The 15,856-nt window shown below is 40.3% G+C and overlaps 1 protein-coding gene across 10 annotated transcripts in view; it reads left to right on the top strand.

Moving 5' to 3' along the window:
- Nucleotides 1–4,742, top strand: part of Cep170 (centrosomal protein 170) — an 84,586-nt gene extending 79,844 nt beyond the window's left edge. For 3 of the 10 annotated variants that reach the window (XM_029481034.1, XM_021160674.2, XM_029481036.1), the window contains 3 exons: nucleotides 781–874; nucleotides 1,513–1,564; nucleotides 2,435–4,732. In XM_029481034.1, the coding sequence (XP_029336894.1) occupies nucleotides 781–874; nucleotides 1,513–1,564; nucleotides 2,435–2,736 (448 nt within the window). In that variant the 3' untranslated portion in view covers nucleotides 2,737–4,732. Of the gene's footprint in view, nucleotides 1–780; nucleotides 875–1,512; nucleotides 1,565–2,434 lie in introns of all 10 variants that reach the window. The other 7 variants (XM_021160699.2, XM_021160681.2, XM_029481033.1 and 4 more) reach the window with 4 other exon arrangements.
- Nucleotides 4,743–15,856: the final 11,114 nt, after the last annotated feature.

Here is a 15,856-nt window from a genome sequence, read left to right as displayed (position 1 = left end):
TATTATATTCAATTTTTAGTTAAAAGTAAGATAAACAGTAAAGAGCTTTAGGCATGAATTAGTATAGCATGTAATGTTAAAAAATCCACACTATCTCCCTCTGGCCCCGGCGGTCTCACCACCCCCATGGCTAACCCCATGCAGCAGCCACCCAACTCACTGTTCACTTGTTGAACCTGCTCACATTCCCAGCCAACCCCACCCCCACCCCCGTGGTTAGCTGTCACAAATCCCCGTAACCCAGTGAAATCAAAACTATAGAGACTTGTAATTTATCAGTCAGATTTATATCAGTAAATTCTCAATCCACAAAATGAACTCAGAGCTCATTACTGATATAAGCTGCCCACCTAGATTGTACAAATTGTCCTATATTATTCTGTCCATTCTAAGATATTCATGGCTACCTGTGGCTACTGAAAGCCAGGTGGATTGGGTTTGTGCTCTTGTTCTTCCATCTTTTCTCTCTCTCCTGTCCTGTCTGTGAAACTCTCAGCCCCGCCTTCCTTTTTCATTGTCCAATCATAGACTCTAGTCTTATATTACTCCTGCGCTCACCTGCATATTGACAGCAATCGACATTTTAGTACCTATTGAGTACTAAATAGATTTTAATAGATTTTCACAAGCTTGAATCAATAGTGTTCACTATTATATTTCTGAGTTCATTGAATGACTATTTTTCTTAATATAATTTTGAAATTACACAAACTATGTATGTAGTTTTTGATATCATCAACAAAACCATGAACTTGAAATGCTTGTGTTTTTTGACTGTAGAATATTGTTTAAAGACAAAGACCGGAACTGGGATGACATAGAAAACAAGCTAAGAGCTGAAAGCGAAGTCCCTATCGTTAAAACTTCAAGCATGGTATGGTGGTTTTTCAAGATTAAAACATTTCAGCTGCATGGCTTCATTTGTAGGGAAAAGCGTAGTTTTGAATATTTGTTAGTTTACATTCTAAAAGACTGTATAAATGCATAGATTCAGTTACATTCCATCCACTGGTGTTTAAAGTCTCTGTTGTTTCAAGGCTACAAAGAGCATTAAGGAGGCTCTTGTGTTTATTAGTTACTGTGATGCATCTTGTTCACATGATAACTTTACATTATGAAAGAAGCAGCTTTAAATTTAGAACTTAAATATTAAATTGACATACAATTTCTATTTTAAAAGCACAGTTTTATCAGATTTTTCTCCTATGTTGATGTTTCACTTTTTATATTAAAAAAAAAAACCTCAAAGGCACAGTTTTAAAATGTCGCAAAGTTGATCAGAACAGATGTTTCAAAACTGTCCTTTCTTTATTAGTAAATTGCCTTGAAATTTTATTATTATTGTTGTTGAAAAAATTTCATTATTAAAGATTATGAATTGGATCTTGCTTGATGGATGTCTTTTGTGTAGCTACTAGTGCAGTACCATAGAGTTAATGAGTTGCATTGCTTGTAATAGGAAAATGGTTTAATTTGGTAAGAAGCTAATTTGGGGTATTTCTTTCCCTACAGGAGATTTCTTCTATTTTACAGGAGCTTAAAAGAGTTGAAAAACAGTTGCAAGGTAAATGTACTACTAGATTAAGTAGTGCTGCATCTGGATAAGGTAGTGTGGGGTGTTCTGGTGGATGCCTGAGGTCCAGCATTCTGGAGGATTGAGTTTGAGACCAGCTCAGTGTATTCCATTTCTGAAAATATATTTCTTACATTCTTAATTATTGAGACAGTATTTAACTGAATATATCAACCAGTACTTATAAAAGTATAGAGTTGAATATATCCAAGTTATTCATAAAAGGGAAGTTTTACAACTCTATATATATAAAGGACTAGAGATGTTTTGAAGTATCTGAGAAGTCCTAGAGTATCTGCCTAGCATGTGTAAGGCCCTGGCTTCTTTCCTAGCCCCATAAACATGGATAGACAGATAGTTCCCAATATAAAATCTTTTTGTTGTTTCACTCTTTATCCGAAGTGGTCTATGCAGATTGCACTGGACCTCACCATGTTGCTGGAGCTCTTGATCATCCTCCTCCACCTCTGAGGCCACCACACCTGGTATAGAGATAACTGAACAATTGTTGATATTTGTATTTGATAAAAATCTGGATGTTGAAAACATAACCAGTATTTTTAGTAACCCTCTATGATGGTAAAAGCAAGTTTAGAAAGCTCTTGGCTTTTTCCCTTCCATGCACTGTTCGCAGTCACCTAAAGTGTCTGTATGGACTGCAGAATCCTAGGAGAAGCACTCATATGTATAGTCTACAATGTAGACTTAACCACTGGTTACTGAACCAGGTTAAGTAAGACCTAGCTCACTTAACTAGAGGTTACTAGCTTACTTTAGCTAAAGTCTCTATTAATGATAAGTATTCATATCTGCATCTTGCTAAAAACAGAATTACCTGTCTTTATTTTCTGTTTCCTTTAGTGATAAATGCCATGATTGACCCAGATGGAACTTTGGAGGCTCTTAACAACATGGGATTTCCCAATGCTATCCTGCCATCCCCACCAAAACAGAAGTCCAGCCCTGTTAATAACCACAGCAGCCCTAGTCAGACGCCAGCACTTTGCCCACCAGAAACTAGAGCCCTACACCCTGCTGCTGCGGGAGCGGCGGCAGCAGCCTCCACTGAGTTTGAGAATGCTGAATCTGAGGCTGATTTCAGTATCCATTTCAATAGGTTCAACCCTGATGGGGAAGAGGAGGATGTTACAGTACATGAATGACGTTCCCTTATTTGTTAGAGACAGTACCCATGGAGTAATTAGGGGCATTGGAAGCAGCATAATGTTGACATACAAAACAAGAGAGCTTGGTCAGCAACAATCTTGTTATCTTTGTCTTCTTGATTTATTTATTTATTTTTACCTCTAATGTGTCATACCAGTCTTTTCAAACTACTCAGCCACTTGAAGCACACTCAGCAGAGGCAGCTTATATCGGCTTTGCCTTTTGTGGTTCTGTGATTTTCAGATGAAATCATATCATTTCATCCTTTCCCTTCATAGTTTTTTTTATTGTTTGTTTTAAGCCATGTTGTGACCTACAAACAAACTAAAATATCCACATTTCTGAGCCCCTGTGTCTCCTGTGCCAAGATGCCCCCTGAGATGAACTTCGTCACCCGCTGTACAGATTGTTAAACCTTTCAATTTGCTTCTTAATACTAGGGTTTATATTATTACTCACAGTCACTGGACACAGTGTCACCCTGCTCTGTAGAGTGAAGCAGACCCTCCACAGCAGCCGTCCTGCGTCCTAAGACTTTCCAACATAGTGTGATTTATAACTGTTGCTAAGTAACTTGTCTTGGGGTTTATGGAAATTAATTATTATGTTTGCACTAAGATTTACTGGGAGTGATAGATGGACGTATGCATATATCACTAAGGACTGACGTTTGTACATAGGAAGTTGACAATACTGTATTTGTTTTAACCCCACAGTGTTTTACTCCACTTTTCGTACAAAGCTATTTGGCACTTTTTTTTCCTTTTTTTCTTTTCTTCTGTTTTTCTTTTTAAGGAAATAAGATTTTGTCTCTCCTTTTAGATTAAATTGCTAGAAAGGTTAAACTTGACAGACAGTTTAGGTGGAGTATATTTTTAAAATTAAGAACATGTATATTTATCCTGTGTTACCAAGTTTTTATGTTACAGAAATGCCCCTAAAATGATCATGAGGTTAATTTCCTTCGTTAGGAGGCGTGAAGATGGGTAGTTGTGAGAGTAGTCGGTAGCTGCACTCCCAGTCATTGAATTGCTTCTGTGTCTCCCTGTAGTCCGTAGTAACCCTTTGTCAGTCTTACACATTTGTAAGGACCCTGCAAGACAGCAACAACGACTAAGGCTTTGGGCTTATAGCTACTAAAAAGAAAGCCTGTGAAAAATATCTTCTCTAAACTTGGTTTTTGTTACTGTTTGGTTTTCTTTCCAGTAAGCTCACATTTTCGATAAGTTTTTAAATAAAGGAATTATTTTTGTGTTTCCAGAACACTATAATTTGGGTGAATCTTAATTCTTTTAAATATATTAATAGGCCTGGATTTACTCAAAGGCTCTAAGTCTATAAAGAATAAACTGCAACTTTGTGATGTGGTCTTTGATATTTTAGCAATAACCTATGCTACATTTGTTTTAAGGAAAAGGTAACTGTTCTTCAAGATTTTTTTTTAGGATCTAAGAAATCCTATGATGTTGGATCAGTTAATAAACATGCAAAATGTTTTTGTAAGATGTAAAACATAAGTCTGCTGTGTAATGGATCTCATATTTTTCTTTAAATTAAAAAACAGAAAGGGATTTGTTCTCCTTGTAAAGCTAAATTCACAGCTCTCATGAAGTAAAACTTCAAAAGGATTTTAACAAATGTAAAAGGGAAGTGAGATGCTTTGAAGAAACAAACAAAACATCGAAGCAGGGTCAGTCCATTTCAAGAAAAAGTTATGCATAATAATCATGATTGTTCCCCCTTTAGTTAACGTTTGGTACTGAGTCTATCTACATGAAGAATACAAGATAAGGAGTCTAAGAAGGTATTAAATTATCTACTTACGTTATTGTTTGTTTACACAGTTTTGTTCAATTATAAACATTTGGCCTTTTACTATGTTATTTTTATTTTGTATGAATACATTCTCCTTATTTATTTTTGTTACATTTATTACGTTATTTTGTTATGCATTTACAACTCCATTTTTAAATAAAGTGTTTCTGGAACTTTATGCAATGATCATAGATTTCATGTCTTTTACCATGTGATATATTTTCATTTATAAATTTACCAAACAATTATTTATAAAGGAACCTTCCAGTTTTAATAACTATATGATCATCCAAAACAGTATTCTTAGTGGATTATTAACAAATGTAATACAATAGCTTAATACTCTAGTGTAACACATATGTTCATGCATGTGTGCGTGTGCACATACAAGCACACACACACGTGTGCGCGCACACACACACACACAAGTTATTTGTGGTCAGCCTTGAATCATCCAAAAGCTTTCTGACAGTAGTATATCGGAGAAACAAAGGAGAAGTTTAAATATCTTGAACATATTCAATTTAAGAAGTATCAATTTAGACTTTTTTTCATTCTCAGTGGGGCTCGAGAGTCTTGAATGCCTCTGTTATTAATCAATAGCCAGAATTGCACAGCTTGATTGTGTGGCTTTCCATATTCTAACCCTGTTACATGCTTCTTCTCAGTATAATTTCTGCCGGCTCTTCCACCTTGTACTGTTTCCCCACAGCCCTGCCATCCTCAGACCCTACCTACGTCTTCACAAAACTTCCTTCTTTGATACCATAGCAAGCTGTCTTGTATACTTTCATTTCCCCTCTTCATATGACACATGTGTATGTACTTCTCTTAAGTTACTCCGGGTGTTTCCTGGGTAGAACCCCATACTTCTGTGCCATTTAACTTCCTTTGTGTCCTTGGACTTGCCTTTTCCAGGGTAGACATCCTGTTCAGCTTCTGTATCCTCTGACTTCCTTCTTGTCTCTGGCAGGAATAACTCTTGAGGGATTTCAATTGAATGTTTTGAGATCCAGACCTATTCCTGTGAATGTGGTCCTTCAACTCTGATCTATAAAATGAGAGCTTCATCTTATCTAAGGTTCTTGTAGTTCAAGGGACTATGAAATAATGCTTCAAAAACACTGCAAGGTTCTTATATAAACTCATTGAAGTCACCTAACCCATCAGATTCAGTTTTTCCCAGACCTGATCCATTCTGTATCTACTGTCTTAACATACTAAGCAGTATACTCATCAGAAGTAAACTGTCCTTGATCCTACACTGAGAGGGAGACAATAGAAGCTTAGAGTTGAGAAACATCGGGTGGAAGGCCCATTTTCCTCTAGTACCATGAGTCATAACTCCCGTTGCCCCTTGGCTGATCTTACAGGGAACACACACTGTTTACTCTGTATGCTCAGATTCCTTTTGATTCGTTTCCATTCTCATCTGGTTGTAGGAACTTTGTAGCCCTTCTCTTCCCTGTTTGCTTCCCTGTGTGCTCTTGATTCACTGACACCTGCTATGCCACAGTCCAGTTAGGTCTTAAACACCGGCAGAGGCTCCCCAGAGCTGAGGTGGTACCACCCATCTCTGAGATACTCTGATGGACCCGTAGTTGCATGCAAATTACAGATCTCCAGGAAATAGTCCACAACATGTCTAGGTTTGGGAAATTTTTATGTTATTTGAATGTGAGAGTGGCCAGTACAACAGGAATCTAGAAGGAATATCTGAGCCTCATAGCTATATATTCAAAGTTTTAAGTTCCCTGAGCAGAGCTAAATCACTTCTCCCCCCTCCCTTCCAAATGCAGTTTCCCAAACCATAAAGCCAGTCCCTTGCTGATGCCTATATGTGGCTGATTTTGCCACCTGAAGCCATTGCTTGTTGGAATGTTCACTGCTCTGTATTGCTCTTATGCATACCGAAGCATGCAGTAAACATTTGTTCCCTGAAATAATCTTAGTTTCACCATACTGTTCAAGCTATTGCAAAGTCCTATTCTGAAGTGGATGAACGTTTGTAGTTTTAAGGTATGTAGTATTAGATCTAGAATTGACAGATATTACATTTAATTCAACTGTTTCATATTTGAGGTAATTGAGACACAAATGTAGAAAAGAGTATGGCCCTGTTGGGCAGTTTACCAAGAGTGTTAGCTGCATTATCTCCATGACTCTTGAGTTTCTCTGTTTGAGATGAAGGAACCTGCGATAAGAGAATAAATTTCACCGGGTGGTGGTGGGGCACGCCTTTAATCCCAGCACTTGGGAGGCAAAGGCAGGCAGATTTCTGAGTTTCAGGCCAGTTTGGTCTACAAAGTGAGTTCCAGGACAGCCAGGGCTATTCAGAAAAACCAAAAAGAGAGAGAGAGAGAGAGAGAGAGGGAGAGAGAGAGAGAGGAGAGAGAGAGAGAGAGAGAAAGAAGAAGAAGAAGAAGAGGAGGAGGAGGAGGAGGAGGAGGAGAAGAAGGAGAAGGAGAAGGAGAAGGAGAAGGAGAAGGAGAAGGAGAAGGAGAAGAGAGAGAAAGAATAAGTTTCCCCAGTAGTCCAATTAGGGTTTGAATCAACAAGATCTCCTTGACTTAGGTATTCAGATTGTTCATGGTCACCCACCACTAGTTTTCAACTTAAAGAGCTGCTAAACTTGAGCAAGCCAGTGACCCTTTACTCAACCACCCTTACATCAATGCCACAGCCCCAGAAGAAGTCCTTTTGGAATAGAAGCCGGAAATCCTGCTGTTTCTTATAAACAGATGAAAGAGTGAACCAGCTCCTACAGAGCTGAATGTTGAGTCCGTGAGAGCTCTGTCAGTGGAGGAACTACCTCTTGTTTTAAAAGTGAAAGCCAGAACTGTCATAGAAAACTGGTAGCCCTGGATCAAGGCTGTCACCAGAAATGTGCTTCCAGCATTTCCCACATATCCCTGGACAAGGTGAATTAAGAGGAACTATCCCTTGGGACTAGGTGAGATGCAGCTAAAACTACTTGGAGGTGGGAGGAGGAATTAATGCCAGTGCCTCTTGCAGATACAAATAGCATAGGGGTTCCAATGTCACTTTGCAATACTCAGGGTAGTGGCAATAGATTTTCATTGGAAAAAAAAAGTTTTGAATGAGATTAATACAAACACTGTTACATCGTTTTGTTTACAGCTTCTATGCCCCACCCCCAAGTCTCCAGAGCTTTGACTTTGCCTGTTTCCTCCTTGAGTAGAGCCTCCTCAGTAACCAAAAGAAGTCCCACCGCACTCAGTCCAGTTCCTCAGACTTGAGTTGGCCACAGGATGCATGGGTGAACTACCATATCTGTTCTCCATTGCCAGTCCACGATTGTATACCGAGTCTCTTAAGAGAAGAAAAACACCAATTGACATTGAGTTACTCTACAAAACTTCATAATGTGCCCAGTTATCATGGCACACACCAGAGGCAAAGGTAGGAGAATCTCTGTGAGTTTGAGATCAGCCTGATCTACAATGTGAGTTTCAGACAACCAGGGCTACACAGAGAAAATAAACAACAAACAACAAAATCTTCATAATGTATAACAGGAGAAGGGTTTTTTTTTTTAAGACAAAGATGGTACCATGTTATCAGAAAATAATGTATAAATTCCTTTTAAAATTGTAGTTGTCCTACAATGCGGTCATTTACTTTGCAAGAGGAATCTCTCATCCATGAAAAGGCATACACAGTACTTATAGGAATAGTATTTATAATAGCCAGAACCTAGAAATGTAATCCGTGTTCACCAACAAATAAGCAATTACACAGTCATAGAATGGAGTTCTATTCAGCAATGGGAAGGAATAAGCCAGCTACAGACATATGCGGCGATACCAGTTTAAGAACATGCAGAAAGAAGCTGACCCAGCAGAGTACAGGACCTAGCTCATATAATTCTAGGAAACTTGAAGCCAGTAGCCACTGAGCACAGATAGGAGATTGGAAAAATATAAAAGAGGAAATGACTGAAAAGGGTGGGCAATGTGCAGGATGGTAAGTACATTATGAGATTCATCAGAAACCCAAGTAAAGGGTGCTCAACATGTAAATTTCTCAAAAAAAAATATTCAAGGGGCATAGATGTCTCCTTGTAACTTCGAAATGCAGGATTCTTCAAAGGGTGGGTGTCTTTGTTGTCCTGCTTGTCTACACTGATTCTTGACTCTCTAACAAGTCTTTTAAATGGGGAAGGATCATTACGTTTCTCCAAATCTGCTGTCGCCCACATTGGTGCCAATCCAGGTACCAAACGAGCCTTCTAACCCTAATTTTCAGAGAAGTCAAATTTTAAAAGGCCAAAAACAAGCAATGATGATTGAAGTAGTTCCGTGGAACTGAATTGCTTTGCCTTTGGCGCCTGCAAGTATGATAAAATGTTTGAGTAATCTATGCCTGCCTTTGTTTCTGGGTTCTGGATGAAAAGATGCCCAATTTCCAGTGAGCTTCCTCATTAAGCACACAAACAAGCAGTGGGCACTGCTTGCTTACATCCTGGCAGATATTCTTCAAGTATTTAATCACCCAGAGAGAGAGAAGATCATTCTTTCCTGAAGAAGGTAGAAGTTCATAGTATACCAAAGGGTAGATAAATTATTTCCAATATGATTTTAAACAAAAAACCAGCTTTGGTTCCTAATTGCTTTGCTCTCCTCTCCCTACCACTAGGCTTAAAGACCAACCAAATTCACATTAGATTTCACATTAAATGGATGTTTGTTGGATGAATGGATGAAAAGGGGAACAGATATCTGGAATCTCTGTTGGGATGCCACTAAGCTTTTATGCACTTAGTTTATTAGGGAGAGACAGAAGATGCTCCATTGCCAGGGACTCTTAATAGAGGATGCTCTGTTGCTAGGGACTCTTATCCAAGCCAGGTGGTCTTTCCTTAGACTTCTCTCTCACAATATCAATTTCCTAAAGAACCACTGACTTCATAGGAATTAAGTAGTCTGCTAGGATAGTATAATTTGAAAGAGAGGCCATCCTTCCTGAAGGATGTCCATGACAGCAGGTGAAAGAGAGAGTAATGGAGACCAGGTACAGGTAGGCAAATATCGTGGGGCATTAACACTTGTGCTTTGGGGTGAAGTTTGTTATTACTGTGGTGTCAAAAAGCAAGAGAACGAACCACAGCAGAGAAAAGATGCAGCTTTTTAAAGCTAGTTATAAGGGTAGCTAGGGCAAGAGAATAACGGGTCACGAAGCAAAGCAAATGTTCTGTGCCTTTTATGGCAAAAATGTCAACTTCCTAGATTATAGGGTTTTTTTAATTAGATATTTTCTTCATTTACATTTCAAATGCTATCCTGAAAGTCCCCTATACCCTCCCCCACCCTGCTCCCCAACCCACCCACTCCAGCTTCCTGGCCCTGGCATTCCCCTATACTGGGGCATATAATTTTCACAAGACCAAAGGCCTCTCCTCACAATGATGACCACCGACTAGGCTATCTTCTACATATGCAGCTAGAGACATGAGCTCTGGGGGTACTGGTTAGTTCATATTGTTGTTCTTCCTATAGGGTTGCAGACCCCTTTATCTCCTTGGGTACTTTCTCTGGCTCCTCCACTGGGGGCCGATCCAATAGATGACTGTGAGCATCCACTTCTGTATTTACCAGGCACTGGCATAGCTCCACAAGAGACAGCTATATCAGGATCCTGTCAGCAAAATCTTGCTGACATATGCAATAGTGTCTGGGTTTGGTGGCTGTTTATGGGATGGATCCCCAGGTGGGGCAGTCTCTGGATGGTCCTTCCTTCTGTCTCAGATCCAAACTTTTTCTCTGTAACTTTCTCCATGGGCATTTTGTTCCCCATTCTAAGGAGGAATGAAGTATCCACACTTTGGTCTTCCTTCTTCTTGAGTTTCATGTGTTTTGCAAATTGTGTCTTGGGTATTCTAAGTTTCTGGGCTAATATCCACTTATCAGTGAGTGCATATCATGTGAGTTTTTTTGTGACTGGGTGACCTCACTCAGGATGATATCCTCCAGATCCATCCATTTGCCTAAGAATTTCATAAATTTATTGTTTTTAATAGCTGAGTAGTACTCCATTGTGTAAATGTACCACATTTTCTGTTGGATTATAGTTTTTAAAATCCACTTAACTCTTTTTTTCCTTAGGCAGGTATCATGTAGCTCAGGCTGGCTTCCAAGTCACTATGCAGCAGAGGCTGGCCTTGAACTCCTGATCTTCCTTCCATCATTCCCAAGTGCTAAGATTATGGGTGTACACACCACATGGAGTCTAACTGCCCTTTCCTCAAACAAGAGACAACACTGGACATCTGCATGTCCTATATCTATCATCATTTGGGGAACAAGTTATGGACATCTGGTTTGGGGTGCTGTTTTTCATTCCTATGTGAAAATGTTATATGAAATAAACACGGTGATTAAAGATTGCCTCTGAATCCTCAGTGCATCAGGAGGACATGCTCCACTGTGAGCTATTAGAAGTGTTTCCTAAAGTAATCAGCAAAAGGAGACTCATATCCTTTCACATGATATGAAGATTCAAAAGCACTAACAGCTGGGCATTCATTAGGGCAATGCGTTGCTCATGCTGCCTTATTTACATTGGTTTTCAACTTTAAACTTTCTAAGTAGCTGTGTTAAGCATCCTCCCTTCCATTTCTATCAAAAACATCTGAAACAGATAGGTTTATGATTGGTTCACAGTTGGAGAAGACTCTCCATTACCCACGATCAGTTGATTTTGCTAGGGGCCTGAGATGGTACCTCCTGGCACAAGTATGTGGTGAAGGCCTGGAAGCAAAGGAAGAGGAAGATTCCCATGGTCTTCATCAAAGACACCTTCTTAGGATTCTGGGCACCTCCGACTTGGCCTTTCTTCCAAAGTCTCCACCACCTTCCAGTAGCCCTGCCCTGAAGCCCAACATTTTTATTATTAGTCACATCCCAAATACGGAAATAGCCAAGAGTCACTCTATCTGGGTTTAAAGAGTGCAGAAAGTAGAAAATGCTTTTCCTCTTAGACTCCAAGATGCTAATATTAACGTAATTAAATTTGTCTTCTAAATGGCAGAGATAACCCACCTAAACCTTCATTCACAGGCTGTGTCTACACTTACCCATTTGTTACAGTGGTGGGCTGCACACCAGAAAGAATGGGAAGAAATTCCAGGCAGCTCACTCCCCCAGATTACTGGGCCAAAGAGAAAGCCCCTCTGCCCCCAATGCTGACCTTAGTCTTCAAACAAAACAAACTGGCACCACTTGTTTCCCAGGAGACTTTAGGGTAGCTTCAGTTTTCCCAAGAGAATATATGGTCTGAGAATATGACCTGCTTAATTGCTTGATGAAGGAATTCAAGCTGTCCACAGCCATCAGAGAAATAATTTTCTGAGAGGAATGAAAGACCTTTGGGGCCTATGGAGACTGACACTGGGAGTTAATGGTATGATGCTCCCACAAAATGCGTCAGTGACTCCCAATTCAGAGAGTGCTGCCATATCTGGGCTGAGCAGCAGCTTGCCTGGCGCTACTGAAAGCTAATGAAACAGTGTGACAAACCCCCTCTGCCATGATGGGCTAACCGTGAGCCACAGCAAACCCTTTCTCCTTTAAGCTGCTTTTCCGGGGATACTTTATCATATAAATGAGAAAAATATCTAAGACCGTCATGAATTTCTGTAGTTACCCTTGTGAGTGTATTGAAATTGAAGATCTTAGCACTGTTTAAATATATAATAAATTATTACCCACTTTAGACTCTGTGCTGTGTATTAGAATCTCAGACTGTAGTCATCTGATCTCTGAGAGTTTGTACTATTTCACCAACCTCATGTCTCTCCTCACACCTTCAGTCCTAGCTTCTTGTTTCTGTTGCTTTGACCTTATCAGATTCCACAGTAGGTGAGGTTGTGAGCTGTCTCAGCACAATGTCCTCCAGGTTCATTCTTGTGTTTAATCTCAGAATGTCTTAGTAGTATCTCATTGTACTTATGCCCCAGATTGTCTTATAAATGCAGAATTGTGACATTTTTTCTTATATTTTCTTCTATGAATCTTTTAGTTTTAGCTCATCTATTTATTATTATTATTATTATTATTATTATTTTGACCTAGTTTTTTGTCACTAAAGCTACTGTACAACTGTAACTATTCCAGCACCATTTGTTGAAAATATTTTTCTTATTCTTCCTGTCCCTTCATATCTTTACAAATACAAATTTTTGCCGGTCCTTTTAGCTTTAGGAATTCCCGTAGCTTTGAAAACCATGATGGTTGCTTTTAGATGTTTGTCAACTGAGAATCACCTAGTGTCTTGGTTGAATAATGTCTTTATCAGATAGGCCAGTGGGCATGTCTGTGGGGAATTATCTTGACTGCTATCTGACCTAGCCCACTATGAACACTGCCATTGACCGTAGAAATGTGAAGAGAAACAGGCAGCAAAGGTGTACTCGTGTAGATGTAGAGGACAGATATAGTGTGGCCAGCTGCCTCAAACTCCTTCCTGCAGACATGGACTGTAACCTGAAACTATACAGCAAATAAACCCTTACTTCTCTAGTTGCCTGTACTCAGGGTATTTTTATCACAGCCATAGAAATGAAAGTTTAAAAAGAAAGACATACGTTGTTGTGGGCTTTATTTATTTATTTTTTTCTAAAGCTGTCTTGGCTTTCCTTTGTTTCCTTATTGACTAACGATTCTGGGCATTTATTTTTCATGGTCTATGTAGTAAAGTTTAAAACTAACTGGGGTGGATTAAGTTAGGACAGGGTATCAGATGTACTTTAGAATGAACTTTGCTGTGATAGTCGTGCTTAGTGAGCTCATCAGGGGCAGATTGGCCTCTCAGTACCCAAGTCTGTCTTCAAGGGCCTTCATGGTTTTCCTCAGTGTATATGTAAAACATTTATATATACACAGGAAGACACAGACACTCAAACACACACAGATTATACAGACACGCACATGTATACTTAAAAAGATATATGAAGAGTGGTGGTCTTTGAAGTAAACGATACCTAAATATTATGCCAGCTGAGCTGCCCAGACAGCATTATGCTGAGATGGTATCTTGATAAAATAAAATAAGATTATTTTACCTTGATCTATTCTATCTATCTATCTATCTATCTATCTATCTATCTCTTCTCTGTGTCAGGTCAAAGAATGTCTCATGTAGCCCAGACTGACCTGCAATTCACTGTGTGTTGGGTCCAAAGCAGGCTCCAAAATGGCAGTGCCACTGACAATGTCCTAAATGACAACCTGGGCTCAGCTCAGCCTGCCTCTGACTGGATAAACAGAAGGATTGTTAGGGGGTAAACAAAAATCCTAAACTCGGAGCCAGGCATGGTGGCGCATGCCTTTAATCCCAGGACTCAGGAGGCAGAGGCAGGTGGATTTCTGAGTTCGAGGTCTACAAAGTGAGTGCCAGGACAGCCAGGGCTACACAGAGAAACCCTGTCTTGAAAAACAACAACAACAACAACAACAAATCCTAAACTCTCAGAAGTCTTGGAAGTAGTCTGTTTGTCGAAAAAAGCCAATACTTGCCTAGTCCTCCCCCAACCCCCCCTTAGCCAACTGCTTCAAGAGGTCATTGGTCCCTAGTTAATGAAAACAAGCCTGCAACAAATCAAAGCCCCCGCCCCAATCAGGCTGTTCTAACCTGCATATCCCCGGACCCCCCACACACTGCTACCTGTCCCCTTAAAATTGGCAAGGTTTTTCATGCCATTTGCTGTTCTCTCTGCCTTTAAGAGACAGCCTGGCAGTTTGGTCCTCCATAAACCTTTCCTTCTTCCCACAGCGTGGTCTAGTCTGACTGTGTTTGTGAGAAACCAATGAACAGGGGACTGTAAGGTCAGAAAGTCGCCAAGGGAAAACCCCAGACTCTGATAGCATGCAAAGACCAAGAGCGTTTATTCTGCAGAAACAACCAGCGAGCGTGCGTGCGCGCGCGTGCGCGTGCCCGTGCGCATGGAGTTAGTCATTCTCTGAAATGGCGACCCGAGACAAAGGCATGCAGGCCTTCTTTAGGGAACTGGTGGAACTGTCTAGAAAGATTAGGTAATCTGAAATTTCATTGATGGTTGCTAGGGAGTCACAGGTGTGGTCTTCATTCCTGTCTTGAACTTTTAACCATGCGATGAAATAGGACCGCCCAGTGCATTCTGAGATGTTTCCTCATTTTTGTGGTTATCCCCAGGCTGTTCTTTGGGAGGGGGTTTTATGATCTCCTTCTGAATTTTATGGTCTGTTCCTAGAGCTGGTGTCTTATGACTTAGTTTCTGAGACTTATAGCCTATTCCTGAAGCTGGTGCCTTAGGGCCCTTTTTGAAATCAGGCCTGGTCCTTAAATGGAGAGAAATGGGGTTTATGTTGCCCTTTTGGGAGGAACTGGGAGAGGGAAAGGAAAGGGACCCAGCAAAAGGTGGCTCAGAAGCTGAGTCACCCTCATGGGGCAGGGGACTCGGGTTGCCCTAACCCTGGGGCGAGCATCTGGACTCTGAGTTCTTCTTCCTGGTTAGTTGTTGCTTAAGAGCTGCCAGTGGTGAGGGTGGGGCACATAAGCTTCCAGGTCCTTCCCTTAAGACATTTGCTGGCTAAACATGCAGCTCCCGCCAACTGAGGACAGTGTTCCAAAAAGTCAGACACATGGAACACAAGAAGTAGAAACGTGCAAGCAAAAATGGGTTACAAAAATGGTAAAAGGACCCTAGGGACAGTAGAGACAGCAAGGTCTACACAATGACTGCTTCCTAATCAGAGCTTCTCCAGTTCTGCTCTGTGGGGTAAGCTTCCCTTTCCCTCACAAGTCCTGGTATTGTTATGCAGATTATCTCAGGAGGTTTCACCTTGATCAGCTATGCATTTGCTTCTTTTCTTAACTGGAAAGTGAGCCTCACCAGGACATAGATTGTGAATGATTTATGGGCTGGCCCATAACAGGTGCTCCAAATTTATCCAATGTCCTGGATTGTGTTCTTGTTTCTGTTTCTGATCCTAATTCTCTTGTTTCTGTTTTCTCTGGCAGGTTTCACAATAATGAGGTTCTGATCTAGCTCTTGACTAATACTGTTGACAGTTCCTGAGTAGACTGGCCACCGCCTGTGTTTCTCTTCTCTCTCTATTCTACACAGTGTGCTGGTCTCTCTGACAATGTATAGGATAAATGTTAGCTGTCCTACAAAATTCAGGGTAATGTCACTTACCACCAGAAGACCTGTCATTCTTAAACATGGCTAAACCTTTCAAAAGCTGATGCATATTTTCATTTGAAATTGCCTCTTGGTACCAAAGAAAGGCATACATCCCT

The sequence above is a fragment of the Mus caroli genome, chromosome 1, assembly GCF_900094665.2.
Source record: "Mus caroli chromosome 1, CAROLI_EIJ_v1.1, whole genome shotgun sequence".
In the NCBI taxonomy this organism is placed as follows: Eukaryota; Metazoa; Chordata; class Mammalia; order Rodentia; family Muridae; genus Mus; species Mus caroli.
Note: the sequence above shows the minus strand (reverse complement) of the source record. Positions and strands in the feature narration are given on the sequence as shown.